The sequence below is a fragment of the Bison bison genome, unplaced genomic scaffold (assembly GCF_000754665.1).
Source record: "Bison bison bison isolate TAMUID 2011002044 unplaced genomic scaffold, Bison_UMD1.0 scf7180017864498, whole genome shotgun sequence".
Taxonomy (NCBI): Eukaryota; Metazoa; Chordata; class Mammalia; order Artiodactyla; family Bovidae; genus Bison; species Bison bison.
In genome coordinates, this window is record NW_011495057.1 from 3,425,901 (window position 1) to 3,439,927 (window position 14,027).

General features: G+C 46.3%; 1 protein-coding gene and 1 long non-coding RNA gene across 2 annotated transcripts in view; one reads left to right on the plus strand and one right to left on the minus strand.

Moving 5' to 3' along the window:
- LOC104980294 (laminin subunit alpha-3-like) overlaps positions 1 to 13,686 on the plus strand; it is an 85,191-nt gene extending 71,505 nt beyond the window's left edge. The window contains exons 32-38 of the mRNA XM_010828924.1: positions 3,513 to 3,696; positions 5,342 to 5,482; positions 8,377 to 8,536; positions 8,636 to 8,766; positions 10,822 to 10,915; positions 12,317 to 12,436; positions 13,208 to 13,686. Coding sequence (XP_010827226.1) covers positions 3,513 to 3,696; positions 5,342 to 5,482; positions 8,377 to 8,536; positions 8,636 to 8,766; positions 10,822 to 10,915; positions 12,317 to 12,436; positions 13,208 to 13,353 — 976 coding nt within the window. The 3' untranslated portion in view covers positions 13,354 to 13,686. The remainder of the gene's footprint in view (positions 1 to 3,512; positions 3,697 to 5,341; positions 5,483 to 8,376; positions 8,537 to 8,635; positions 8,767 to 10,821; positions 10,916 to 12,316; positions 12,437 to 13,207) is intronic.
- LOC104980293 lies at positions 1,468 to 3,593 on the minus strand. The gene is made up of 3 exons (XR_824244.1): positions 3,470 to 3,593; positions 1,703 to 1,800; positions 1,468 to 1,498 (listed from the first exon to the last, which is right to left on the minus strand). It is a non-coding gene; the product is annotated as an uncharacterized LOC104980293 (long non-coding RNA).
- Positions 13,687 to 14,027: the final 341 nt, after the last annotated feature.

Genomic DNA, 14,027 nt, shown 5'->3' on the forward strand with positions numbered 1-14,027 from the left:
TCAGCCACTGGCTCACTGTGTGACCTCATGCCACAAGCCAGTTCAGGTCCTGGGGGTGCAGATATCAAGATGAGATTAGATGTGCAAGAGAATGGCTGTTCCTCTGGAAGATAAAAGGAGGGAGCAGGAGCTGGTGGGGAGAGCCTTCAGCTAAGACATGGCGGGGGTACTGTGAAAGGAGAGGGGAAGGCAGACAGAGGCGGGAAGAGCCTCAGACAGCAGGGAAGCTCCGAGGAAGTCAGGCTGGCGGGTGGGCATCGCAAGCAAAGATCATCACCAGTGTTGGCAGAATGGCTTGGCTCTTTTCTGCTGAGCTTGATGTGTGGCTGGGAGTCACTGGGTGCCACTGCGGTTCTGAGAGAGGGCCAGCTGGGTGCTGCCAGACGGCGGTGCCCCAGCAGTGGGGTCTCCTGAACAGAGCTCTGAGGGGCAACTCCAAGGCCACCATACTCTGCTGTTCAGCTTGTCTAATTATACCACGTTTAAACGTGGCATAATTACACCTGCCTCACATGTTTCCACAAATTCTTCGAATCTCAGTTTTCTCATCAGTCAAATAGGGTTGGTAATGTCTTGCTTGGAGGGAGGAGAGGTCATAGGTTGGAATGAGCTGGCCCTCGGAGGGCTCAGTGAGCATGTGTGTGATTCTCAGGGAGGTGTGAAAGCCGGAAGGGGAGGGGCTGAGTGTGTGAAAGCCGAAAGGGGAGAGGCCAAGCTCTGAAGGTGACCTTCAGCCCCCAGCTCAGACTCCAGTAGACTCGTGGACATTATGGAGATCCCTGATTTGGCAAAGCTGTGTCAGTGGGAGACAGGCAGACAGCAGAGGTGGTGACCTTCTCAGCTGTCTGCCCCTCCTGGGCCGACCCTGCTCCCCAGCGCTGCTCTTTCAGTCACGCTGACCATGATGGCAGCAGTCTCCCTGGGATGCTGCATGCACTGCCCTTTCCCCACCCTTCAGCCTCCCTCCCCGCTTCCCCAGCTCTGAGGTTGTTCCGAGAGCTTTGCCTTCCCCCCTCCCTCCATGGCCCCTTCTCTCCTGCATCCTTTCTCAGCACATTCACTGTGGCGACCTATCTGGCTTCCTCTGATGATTGAACCCAGGCATCTTCCCATCCAACACTGAATTATATACAATAAATGGAAAAAGTAATATTCTTAAAGGGAAAGTGGGAAAAAGTAATCCTTAGTACATAGAATTTTAAAATTATTTTAGTCCCCAGTACTGTAGCAATCAGAGTGTATTTTCAGGATCTTGCAAGATTTGGACTATTCTGTCATTCTTATCCTGATTTCTATTCTAGCAAGTTTGGTCTCTGCTTTAAAACCCTGTACCACCATTTTAGGGACTTCCCTGGTAGCTCAGTTGGTAAAGAATCCACCTATAATGCAGGAGACACTGGTTCAATTCCTGGGTCTGGAAGATCCGCTGGAGAAGGGGTAGGCTACCCACGCCAGTATTCTTGGGCTTCCGTAGTGGCTCAGCTGGTAAAGAATCCACCTGCAATGCGGGAGACATGGGTTTGATACCTGGGTTGGGAGGATCCCCTAGAGAAAGGAAAGGCTACCCACTCCAGTATTCTGGCCTGGAGAATTCCATGGACTGATTGCAAAGAGTCAGACATGACTGAGCAACTTCCCCTTTCACCACCATTTTAACCTCTGGGTGAATGTAAAAAAAATGCTTCTTTGCTCTCTGCCTTACCTTCCAATCCTCAGCAATAAAGACTCATAGCTGCAGTACAATATGCCAGGATTTGAAGCTACTGATGTCTTTTTGGGGTGTTAGTCAGTTAGTCTTTTCTGAAAGAAAATTGCTTTAAGAAATAATGCTGGAAAGCAAATGTCAAGTCCAATAACAAAGCCCACATATGTAAAGTACTTTAATTCTGTAGCAAGTTCTAATATCCTCCTCAAATTGGCTAACCCTCGTTCTCCAAACCTCCGCACTAAGACGCAGCTACACGAAGAGACATGCTGAGCAGTGTCACCATCTGGTCGGTTTAATCTCACAAATATAGATTTCTATTTCATTTTGAGGAACTCTACCCTCAAGGAAACTTGCAAATCTGAAGAATGAAAGTGCATCTCCAGGTTTGCTCAGCCCCACAGTATTAAAAAGCAAAGAGATGTAATAGTGTCAGTATTTCTTCTACTTCCTGATTCTGCCTCCACATTTTCCATTTAATTCAATTCAGTAACTGTTTCTTAGGGCTTCCCAGGTGGTGGTGGAGGTAAAGAAGCTGCCTGCCAATGCAGGAGACAGATGCGGGTTCCATCCCTGAGTCAGGAAAATCCCCTGGAGGAGGGCATGGCAACCTGCTCCAGTATTCTTGCCTGGAAAATCCCATGGACAGAGGAACCTGGCAGGCTACAGTCCACTGGACATGACTTAGCGAGTAAACCTCAACCAGGGCATCTACACACCACAAACCAGTCCAAGAATGAAACATCCATTCTTTCATTCTCAGAGCTCATCATGGTGCCTTGTACATATGACCCACTCATTAAGTATTTGTTGAATGAATAAGTAAATGGATGAATGGATGTGAGTTTGCATAGAAAGTAAAGCTTGCTTAGCCACATGTGCCTATGTGCAACCATCATGCAAAGGAATATTAACTTTAACTCTCTGCTTTTACTGCATGATGCTTGCTCAATTCCTGTTCCGTCAAAGGTGAGATATTAAGGTCTAAGAAACATAAGGGTGGGCAAGAGAAGGTGGATCTGGACTTCTGTGCATCTGTGTTAAGTATATCTTACAGAAAGAAAATGCTTAACTCGAATCCTTGTTGTTCAAGTTTTTCCCTGACTTTTCCTCGCAACTTTCTTTTCCCTGCATGTATATGAAATAGAAAGCATATTCATTGGGTTTAAAGATTGAGGCTGCTCAGTGAAATAAGACAGTTGCAAAAAGACAAATATTGTATGATTCTGTTTCTATGAAACACCTAGAACAGTCAGATTTTTAGAGACAGAAAGCAGAATGGTGGTTGCTACGCACTGCGGGGAGGAGGGAATACAGAGCTGTTGTTTAATGTGTAGGGAGTTTCAGTTTTACAAGATGAAAAGAGTTCTGGAGATTTGCTGCACAACAGTGAAGGTACTTACCACTTCTGAGCTGTATTCTTAAAAATGGTTAAGATGCTAAGCTTTATGTTATGTATATTTTACCATAATTTTCTAAAATGCAGATTTTTTTTTTAAAGTAGGTCATCTTCTTCCTTGCCATTCACTGGGACTTACATCGCTAGCTGAGGTTGTCATAAAACTTTCTCTTATTCCCCAACACAATAAGGAAATTATACAACAAAACTTTTAACTGCTGAAAAACAAGCTTTTAAAAACTCCCAGAGAAACAGGTTGTTTAATCAATTACATGCCTTAGTTTATTCACTTAAATTATGGAGTAGTGGGGGGCTGCTCCTCACCCTCTCTCCTGACTTTAGAGATTTGGAGAAACACGACAAACCTCTTGTTTTCCTTCTTTGCCTTTTGCTGTCTTTCCCCTGCAGGTCACAGTTTGCCGTGGATGTGCTGACAACAGCGTCCAGAGGGCTCGTGTTTTATACGGGGACTAGGAGCTCCTTTATGGCTCTTTATCTTTCAAAAGGACGGCTGGTCTTTGCCCTGGGGGCAGAAGGGAAAAAACTGAAACTCAAAAGCAAAGAGAAGTGCAATGACGGGAAGTGGCACACGGTGAGCTCTGGGGCTGCCTTAGATCCTCCCCGGGGGCCAAGTTCACTGCCAGTAGCTGAAGACGGAAGTCTCAGCATTCTTCCAGGCAGGAGGGCACGAGCACTGGGAGAGCGCGTGTGGTTAGAGGCACCGAGCACCCAGCATCTCAGCCCAGAGACTCCTGCACGTGCCATGCATGGATGTCATCCTAGATGCCAAGACGGGCTTTCCTCTCTGCTTCTTCACATCCTCCCCGCCTCACAATTCTGTGGACTGCTCCTTGCTTGATCCTGTCCTTGCCCCCTGGACCATTTTTCTCCTTCAAGACAATTTCCAGGTCTCCAGAGCCTTCTCTGAGTCTGGAATGCTTTCTCTAGAGCACAGGTATAAGGGCCCACATCCTCAGCATCTCAGCTCTCGCCTAAAGGCATCCTGGGGTTAAAGAAATGCAGTTTAAGGCAAGTGTGTGCATGCATGCTAAATTGCTTCAGTCATGTCTGACTCTTTGTGACCCTATACACTGTAGCCCACCAGGCTCCTCTGTCCATGGACTTCTCCATGGCAAGAATACTGAAGTAGGTTGCCATTCCCCTCTCCTGGGGATCTTCCAAGTCAGGGATCGAACCCAGGTCTCTTGCATTACAAGCAGATTCTTTACCATCTGAGCCACCAGGGATGCAGGATGAGGCAGGCCCAGGTCATTTAAGCACTGGATTAGGTGAGGATTTGGGATTTTATTCTGAGTATCTGAAGCTTTTAGAGAGTCTAAAACTTAAAAAAAAAAAAAAAAAAGCATTACATGATCAGCTTTATCTTTTCAAAACCCTCTTTAACTGAAGCATTTAAAAAGGAGCAAAAGTAGAAAACCAGATGGATGCTGTTGCCTTTGGTTCAAGAGACCAGGGCGGAGGGGGAGAGAGTGGATGTGTCTGAAGGCAGAGCCCAGAGTCCTGTGATTTTGGACCAGCACTGGGGTCAGTAGTGGAGATGAGATGGAGAAGATGTGGGGAAGGTGGGTATGGCTGGGGAAGAATGGTTCTGTTGTGAATATCCTTTGATCCAGTTGCCTGTAAGACATCCACGCCCAGGTGTCAGAAGACGCTGGAGGCCAGCAGTCACAGCTGGGCATTTACACTGGGGAGCCGTTAGTGAATAGTCTGGTAGCCATGAGGTGGCAGAGTCCACACCAGAGTCCAGGGATCCTGACTTTTAGCAGAGTTGAAAACATTTGCTCCTCTTGTTAGACAAGAAGTAGCCCTCGGTCTCTTCTCCAGGGCCCCTGCTCAGAGGAGCGTGTGGCTTTCCCTGTCTCAGCTCTGCACAAACTCTTCCTTCCCCTGCGTTGCATGGATGTGTATTTATTTATGATCCTTTGACTCCAGTTATTTGTCTTTTGTCTAAGTTTCCAGGCCAGCTATTTATTTTTGTTCACTTATGAGAGTCTTTTTTTAGTTCATGTTTTAAGCTCACTCTGGTTAATACCTAACATAATCTTACAAAATAAGGATGATGAAAAACACTAGGGAAAAAAATCTCTTGATTTTTTTCAAAGCTACTTGAAGGGACAGAAACTTTTTTTTTTTTTTAATTCCTGTGACCACTAATAAACTACAATGCCAGCTGTTGAAGGTAAGAATACAGTTAACTTATTTTCTTTATCCTTAAGGTGACATTTGGGCAAGATGGAGGCAAGGGGCGCTTGGTTGTGGATGGTCTGAGGACCCGGGAGGGACATCTGCCTGGAAATTCCACCATCAGCCTCAGAGCACCAGTTTACCTGGGATCGGCTCCATCAGGGAAGCCAAAGGTAAATAGGGATGCTTCGGAGCCATAGATGAGAACATGTCACCTTCCAAGTTTTATTCAGGTGTATCAAAATACTTTAAATTATTTTAAAAACCGAATCTGTGTTTTAATGTTATTTAGCATGTTATAAGATAAAATTATTCCAAGAACCAATCTTGGGGAAAATTTGGGCTGAGGGAAAAGTCACCAGTCTGTCTGTCCCCAGAAGGAGGGGCACATGCTTCTGTGGCCACAGGGCTAAGCTCTGTGGGTGCCCCTTCCCTCATCTCCTCCACGAAGCCAGAGTGCTCACGGCCCTGGTTACTTGGGGTGGCCGAATCCACCCATCACTCTTCTCCCAGATTTGCCCTTTTCACTCACGAAGTGAACATGGGCCTGTCAACAGTTCCGCCCAGGGACTGTCTTCTGGCAAATGCACTACCAGACGCTCAGCCCCTCCTGCCCCTTCCCTCTCCACGGGCACCCCTTCTGGTGTGAGGGTGCCCATTCTGGTGTGAGGGAAGGGATCAAACTCCATTCTGGGCTGGAAATTGACTTAATTAAAACAGGGCACTTCTGCTGGAGTGGGTTCTAGACAGTCAGGCTGACCTGGCCTTACCTGTGATGTCTCCACAGGGCTCATCCTGGCCCACTTGAGTTTTACACTGGGGTTTGGGCCAAAGCCCCAGCCAGTCAAAGTACTGTTTTACTCTTTGTATATAGTAACTGCTATATATGTATCACAAGTAATATGTAACGTAATTTGTGTATTATCTACTACGTTATAATGTATAACATGTAGTCCCTACATATATACTGTACACTGTATAATCTGTACACATATAATGTAACACATGTATAATGGATAACATGTTAATTGCTAAGGAGGTTACTCATTGCTTGTTTTTCTGCAGCCTCTGTACCTGTTTCTCAGAGAAATCACAGGACAGGGTAGCAATTCAGGGGCACAATTTGGATGCTCTCTTGACTTGGATAAATCACAGTTGACATCCTAAAGTCGGAGACAACCAGTCGCACCCCACTTACAACATCCTTTGCATGCAAGGTCCTGTTTGCAGCCTTCCTTCACCCCGAGGAGGGAAACCACTGGATCGCCCTCCTCCACATCCTTTCAAAGGGCAGGCAACATCCAGTCCCCCAGTGGCTACCTCAAGACACACAGAGTCTTTGGGGATTCCAAGTTAGGTTACGGCCTGTCCTGGAGGCTCTGAGCATCATGTCAGATACAGGCTCATCATTGTTCATGACAGCAAATCTGAAGAAATTAGAAATTTCACTGGAGGCCCAATCAGTACTCTGTTGTTGACGCCAACACCGCATGCCTCTAGAATGCCATGGGATTCCCTTAAAATGATTGTGTCTTGCATCTGTCTTGTAGGATGTCAGAGTCCTAAAGGCATTTACTCCACAAGAGTGCTGAGGGATTTTATTCAGCAGTTTATTAACTTTTTGGAGAGCTTGATGGAAGTTATAGCTCCTCTCCCCGGGAAAATGCACTGGACTTCTGATATATAATTTAAGGGATCAGAGAACCCCAGAAGCTCATCCCCAGGCCCCAAGTGAGGAGCCCTTGTTCCAGGCCCACTCTGGGCAGCTGTGGGGCTCCACGCAGGCCCTTTGATCCCATCCCCTGTGTCTGATCTTAACCCCTCCAGCATTTGTGAATCATTGATGGTGCACCGGGCCCAACAATGTAGGAGCTTTTTTACACTTTATTATTTTGGGAATGTTTTGGCCTCTTTTTTCAGTCAGCTGCCCTGCCTTAAGCTATCACACAGGCTTATGAAACTCTAAAGTATTTTGTACCTGCAAAGAGATGTGGAGATCTGTGAACTGCAAGGTGGAAATTCCCCCTTGTTGCAGCTCTGATGGTGGCCTGGGGTACCCTCTATTCTTTTTTCTCAAGCTTTTTATTTTATATTGGTGTATAGCCAATTAATAATGTTGTGATAGTTTCAGGTGAACAGGATAGGGACTCAGCCATACATATACATGTAGCCATTCTCCCCTAAATTCCCCTCCTATCCAGGCTGCCATAAGACATTAGACATAGTTCCATGTGCTATACAGTAGCTCCTTGTTGGTTATCCATTTGAAATATAGCAGTGTGTACATGCTCATCCCAAAGTCCCTATCTATCCCTTCCTCCCAGCAACCCTAAGTTCTCTTAAGTCTGTGAGTCTCTTTCTGTTTTGTAAGTAAGTTCATTTGTATCATTTCTCTTTAGATTCCACATATAAGGGATGTCATATGGTTTTTCTCCTTCTCTGTCTGACTTACTTCACTCAATATGACAATCTCTAGGTCCATCCACCAGAGAAGGCAATGGCACCCCACTCCAGTACTCTTGCCAAGAAAATCCCATGGACGGAGGAGCCTGGTAGGCTGCAGTCCATGGGGTCGCTAAGAGTTGGACACGACTGAGCGACTTCACTTTCACTTTTCACTTTCATGCATTGGAGAAGGAAATGGCAACTCACTCCATTGTTCTTGCCTGGAGAATCCCAGGGACAGGAAGCCTGGTGGGCTGCCGTCTATGGGGTCGTACAGAGTTGGACACGACTGAAGTGACTTAGCAGCAGCAGCAGCCATCCACATTGCTGCAAATACACCCCCTCTATTCTTGATTCCACACCAGGAAGCCATCTCCACCGCCCCTGCTCTCTGCACACACACCCCTTGATTTAGCAATACCTTCAAACTTTGACCACCCACGAGACACGTGGTATCCATGTTTTCTGGCACCATGGAGGGAGCCAGAATGGACCGGTCAGGCCCACCTGACTCTTGGAAGCAGGATGGATGGATCCCCCTCCTTCCTGCTTTTTTGAACAACCTGTGCATTTCTGGGAGCTGCGGGTCATGCAGTTTGCTTTCTCTTCTGCTTGATTGTAGAGCCTCCCCCAGAACAGCTTTGTGGGCTGCCTGAGGAACTTTCAGTTGGATCTGAAACCCCTGGAAACCCCTTCTGCAAGTTTTGGGGTGTCTCCATGCTTGGGTAGCTCTTTGGAGAAAGGCATTTATTTCTCCCAAGAAGGAGGTCATATCATCCTAGGTAAGGAGCAGTTTGGAAGCATTTCAATCTTCATAGCCTTGATTATCCTTTTTCTTGAATTATGATGTGTTACCTGTTTCCTTAATTTTCTTTTGAAAGCTAACTCTGTGTCGCTGGGGCCAGAATTTAAGCTTGTTTTCAGCATTCGTCCGAGAAGCCTCACTGGAATTCTCATTCACATTGGAAGTCAACCCGGGCAGCACTTATGTGTTTATATGGAAGGAGGAAAGGTACGTGGTCCTCTGATGACATGGGAGCGGGTGTGAATCTGTATAAGAACCACATTCTGTTCCTGGAGACCAAGGCAGGTGAAGTTATGGTAGAGTGGAACCCGATCTCGTGTTTAAGAGACATAACTTCAGGGCTACTCTTTTGGTTTAGCAAGTAATTTGGTTGTCATGTTTTCTGTTCTTTATCTTTAAAGTTGGGCAGATGCAAACAGACTGGGCTGAATTTCAGCTCCACCACTTAGTTAAATGGCCCTAGGGACCTTACTTAACCTCTTTCAGACTCACTCTCTTTATCTTTAAAAAGAGAATAGGACTTCCCTGGCAGTCCAGTGGTGAAGACTCTGAGCTTCCGATGCAGGGGGTGCAGTTTCAGTCCCTCAAGGACCTAAGATCCCACATACTGTGTGGCGTGGCAAAAAAAGGGAAAAACTAATTAAAACGTGGAGAATAATGCTTATTATATCTGAGGGCTTTTGTCCAACAGAAGAGAAGCTGCTGTATGCAAACAGTTTCATTTTTCTCACCTCCGCTTCACCCTTGTCACGTCTCTCCTTTTATTCATAAGGGCAGGACCAGAATTCACGAGATGGATTTTCTCACCAGCTATCTACACTGCGTTACACCCAGGCCCGTGGCCCTGTGTCCTCTGGGTCAGTTTCCCCTGACCCTGTCTACACGGCGCACCGGCCTTTCCCTGCAGTCAGGCTGATCACCGGGTTTGCATTCCGCCTTCCTTCAGCTTTTCCTGGATTCTTTCTTCAGTGCATGCTGCTGCTCCATCCTTCCCATCACTCACAGGCCTACTCCATATCTTATTTTTAACCCCCACATTTACCTCTTACCTTTTTAAAACATATTTATTTATTTATTTGGTTGCGCTGAGTCTTAGTTGTGACATGTGGGATCTGACCCAGGCCCCCAGCACTGGGAGCATGAAATCTTAGTCACTGGACCACCAGGGAAGTCCATCTCTTACCTTTTCAAAAAAATCTCTTTAAAACCAAATTCTTCCAGGAAGCTTCTCTCAATTAAGACCTTAAGGCAAAGATTGATAATAATGCCATTTTCTTGTACCTCTATCCTTCCAGTTTATTAAACATGAGGGAAAACTCTCAGGATAAAATATAGTAGCCCAAACTCTTGGATGCTTTTTTTATTAAGCTGCAGCGTGAAGTGTGAGCAGTCCTCTCGTGGGCCAGAGGAACGAGCAGCTATGCTTAACAGTGGTGCAGACAAGCCTCGCGTTTCATGGGAGGGGTTGGGAAATGCCTCCACTGAGAGCTTCTGGATAGGAAAACATCCGTCCCCCTGAAACAAAATCCAGACCCCGTAACCTTCCTAACTAACAGCTGTGACACTGTTTAGCTTGAAAATTGCCCAAGAAGAGGCTGCACTGTCTGAGGACCTGCAAATTAAATGTAAATTATTTATCTACATGCTTATTTCAGTCCTCTCATTTCCTTGACCTTGATTCAGCCCATGGAGGGTCCTGGCCCAGAGTGGGAATGCGGGATTCTGCACTATAGCACGTTGAGTGCCTGACCCTGGCATGTGCCCAGAGCAGACTCTGTTGGTTAGCCTGCTGAATTCCTCGGATGAGAACCCTCCTGAAGGCCTATGTTCATGGAATTACATAATTGGCTGGCCTTTTCAGCAGCGTGTAGGCCTCAGCCAGCATTTTTGCCTTCCAAATTTCACATGTCCTCCTAAATAATCCTACTATCACATGCTAATAACTCAGGCAGGTCTTGGAGGCTAATCAGTAACTTTTGAGTTGATCTGATGGGATCAGGGTTGAGGGTCAGAGGAAAGGCTCCTTGCCTTTGGCATCGGGTTCAGGCCAGGCCCTGGGTTTGCAGCTCACATGCCTGAAAGGGATGCTGCAGAGAGATGCTTATGTAGCCTTGGCCCCCATGTGACCACCTGGTACAGGTGGGCGCACCCATATTTCAAGGGCTCCTGGGAGGTCAGGGTGCAAGGGCTGGGAAGGGACTTGGCAGGACATGGGCTCCACCTGCCTTTCCGAAGGAAATAGGAAATGCATGTGTGTTCCAGGTCACGGCCTCTGTGGGCAGTGAGGCAGGTGAGGTCTTGACATCGGTGACACCCAAGCAGGCTCTGTGTGATGGACAGTGGCACTCGGTGGCAGGTATGTTCAAAAGCCTGTTGTTCACAGGCTGAAACAGTCTCCCTTCCCATCCAGACCTGGAATGTCCCACCGTGGTCTCGGTTCATCCATCCATTAGCATTTGACCAGGGTCAGCCCACCAGGCGAACATTCTGAGAACCTGTCCCTTCTCACTCAGCCCCAGACATATTTGCATAATGCTTGGCTCCAGTTCTCCGTAACACTTTGAGGGTTTTTTTGTTTGTTTCTTTGTTTTTAAGCCTAGCAAACTGATAAACTGTGCTTTTTTTTCAAGGTAGGATGACATTGTGACTTAGATTTTGGCTCTAAAGTCAGAAGTAACCAAGTTCAGATCTCAGTTTCAGCCCTTACCTATAAGACCTTGGGCAAGCTACTTAATTTCTCTTTATCTTCAATTTTCTCATCAACACAATGGAGATAAAAATAGTGATACACCTGCCAGGGTTGTGAAAATTATAACGCATATAAAGTGCTTAGCAGTGTCCCGTATAAACTAAGTGCTCAGTAAATGTTTGCTCTTACTATTGTTAAAGTTCATTGTTGGTTTATTTTTTCAACAACCATTTAATATTAATGCTGAAGATTTAGATAAACCACTTGACAGAGAACAGGCACAGCCTCTCAAATTGAATCTGGTATTTTATGAATAACTTGCACATATACGTTTGGTGATATATTAAAATGTATTGGCTAGAATACCAGGGGCTTCCTTGGCAGCTCAGATGGTAAAGAATCTGCCTGCAATGCAGGAGACCCGGGTTCGATCTCTGAGTTGGGAAGATCCCTATTTCAGTGTTCTCGCCTGGCGAGTCCCATGGACAGAGGAGCTTGGTGGGCTACAGTCCATAGAGTTGCAAAGAGTGGGACACGACTGAGCGACTAACACTTTCTTGGCTAAAAGCTAACTCCATCGCAGTTGGTTAAGGTTTTTAATGTGGGAGGAGTTTTATTTAGAGGGTCAAAAGCCACTGTCTTTGGAGTCAGTTTTCAGAAGTCAGTCCGTGTCTTCTTGGAAAGAACCATCATGGGAACCAAGCATTGGCCTCTGGAGCACAGGAAACTGGGGCTTAAATCCCAGCTTGTTCCGTTTATAACAACTTGTCAAGCTCCTCAGTGGCTGAGGGGGATAGTCTTTTATCTGGGAAACGAGTGATAATTTTACTCATGGATTCATTGTAAGGAGTAAGTTCTGTCATATATGTGGAAACACCTAAACAGCACCTGGTGGTGAGAAATTAGTTGAATTTGTGTTAAGGTCAATGGAATTTCCTCAAGCAGCAATCCCTCAGGTCTGACAGGAATGACTTAGAAGGAAGCCAGCGTTGACGCGCAGGTGTAGACATTACACAGTGGGCAGGGCTCTCCTCAGGTGATAGATCTGACCGCCTCCTTTCCCTCCAGTCACCATAAAACAGCACATCCTTCACCTGAAACTGGACGCAGAGGACAGCTACACGGCCGGACGACACCCCTTCCCGCCGGCCCGCCCGCTGGAGCGTCTATACATTGGAGGCGTGCCAGGTAACTCCCGTGCTGACTTCTCCTACACCATGTCCCTTGTCAACTCTTAACATGTCCGTCTTAACCCAACAAACGCGACGCCCCCACCGCCCACGGCTCATCAGCAGGGCACCCATCTGCTGGACTGTGTAGACAGTGAAGCCCTTTCTCCGGCTTGTGGGGAAACCCGATTGCCAGCAACGGACCATTTCCCAGCAGCCCAGGCCCCATGGCTGTGGCTCCCTAATGTCCCAAGCTGATGATGTATTTATCAACCTCTCTTAAGAGGCCACATGAACCTAGGAGCCTGGTATCACAAAGAATCAGACAAGACCTCAGAAACTGGTCTCTCCCCCTCCAGGCGCTTAGTTATGGTGAGTTATTAAGCCTTGTGGAGCCAGAATGGGGGAATCGGGCAGGTTGAGATGGAGTCAAGTTCAAGACTGGAAGTTTGCCTGGAAAGAGCCTCGTCAGTCTTCATTGTTTTATGTCCTTCCAGATGGTCTGGTTGTTAATTTTATAGGCTTCCATGGCCCATGAAAAAGCACTAGAACTCGGAGTCGCTGTCTGTTGATTTGGCTGTGGACTCTCCTTTGAAGGATGTGAAGAGTAGCCTTGTGGTTGATTTATCACAACAGGGTGTGTTTTGGGTGCCCACTTAAGGCAGGAGATGATGGGGTGGCCTGAGACCTGGGGTACCTTTTGCGCTAAGATTGTCTCTCACCCCACTAAGAAAGCATTTGCTCTACTAAGTAAGAATGATCCATCAAATGCACCTCCTTTTGCTTTCAGGGAATCTGAAAACCCCGAAGCTTCCCGTGTGGACATCCTTTTTTGGCTGCCTGAGGAACATTCAAGTCAACCACATTCCTGTCCCTGTCACTGGAGCCGCAGAAGTTCAGGGGACTGTCAGTCTGAATGGCTGTCCTGACCACTGACTCAGACCCCCTCACCCAGCAAGGAAGTTCATCTCCAGAAGCACTAATGACCCAACACCCCTCCCTCTCCCCTCTCAAGGTCGTTCTTAACTTCAGACACCATCCGAATGCATTTAAGCAGACCTCACTTTTAATTCCAACCACGCGTACCCATCATTTTGGCATTCAGTGCTGCGTATATATTTTAAGTCAAAATCCCATTTCTTAAAGAGGATCAACAAATTGTTACATGCTTCTGGTAATACCATTTTCCACTAAAAGTTCAGTGTCTTTTAAAGAACATTATTTTCCACTTGTTAAAAAAAATAAATGTCTTTCAAAGCACTTCAAAACTACAAACATTTTTACATGCGTCAAGATGTTATAATTTCTGGGGTTGAATAAATGCAGTGTGCTCTTTAAATTATGATGTTTTATTAACATAAAACCATTGGCTTGATGGTCATTATTAATTGTATTAATTCTTCAGCACCTGTTCAGTGTGCAACATACAACACAGTTTTCTACAAATAATCATCAAACACATGCTAGTGAGGGACTGTGTGTGCTCAGTGTTGGGTCTACAGTCACATAGGAGAAGTAATTACTTCTTAGAAGGAATATGCAGTCTGGCACAATACTCACAAAATGGTAACAAACCGAATTAATGAACCTGTAATTCCACGTGACTTCCC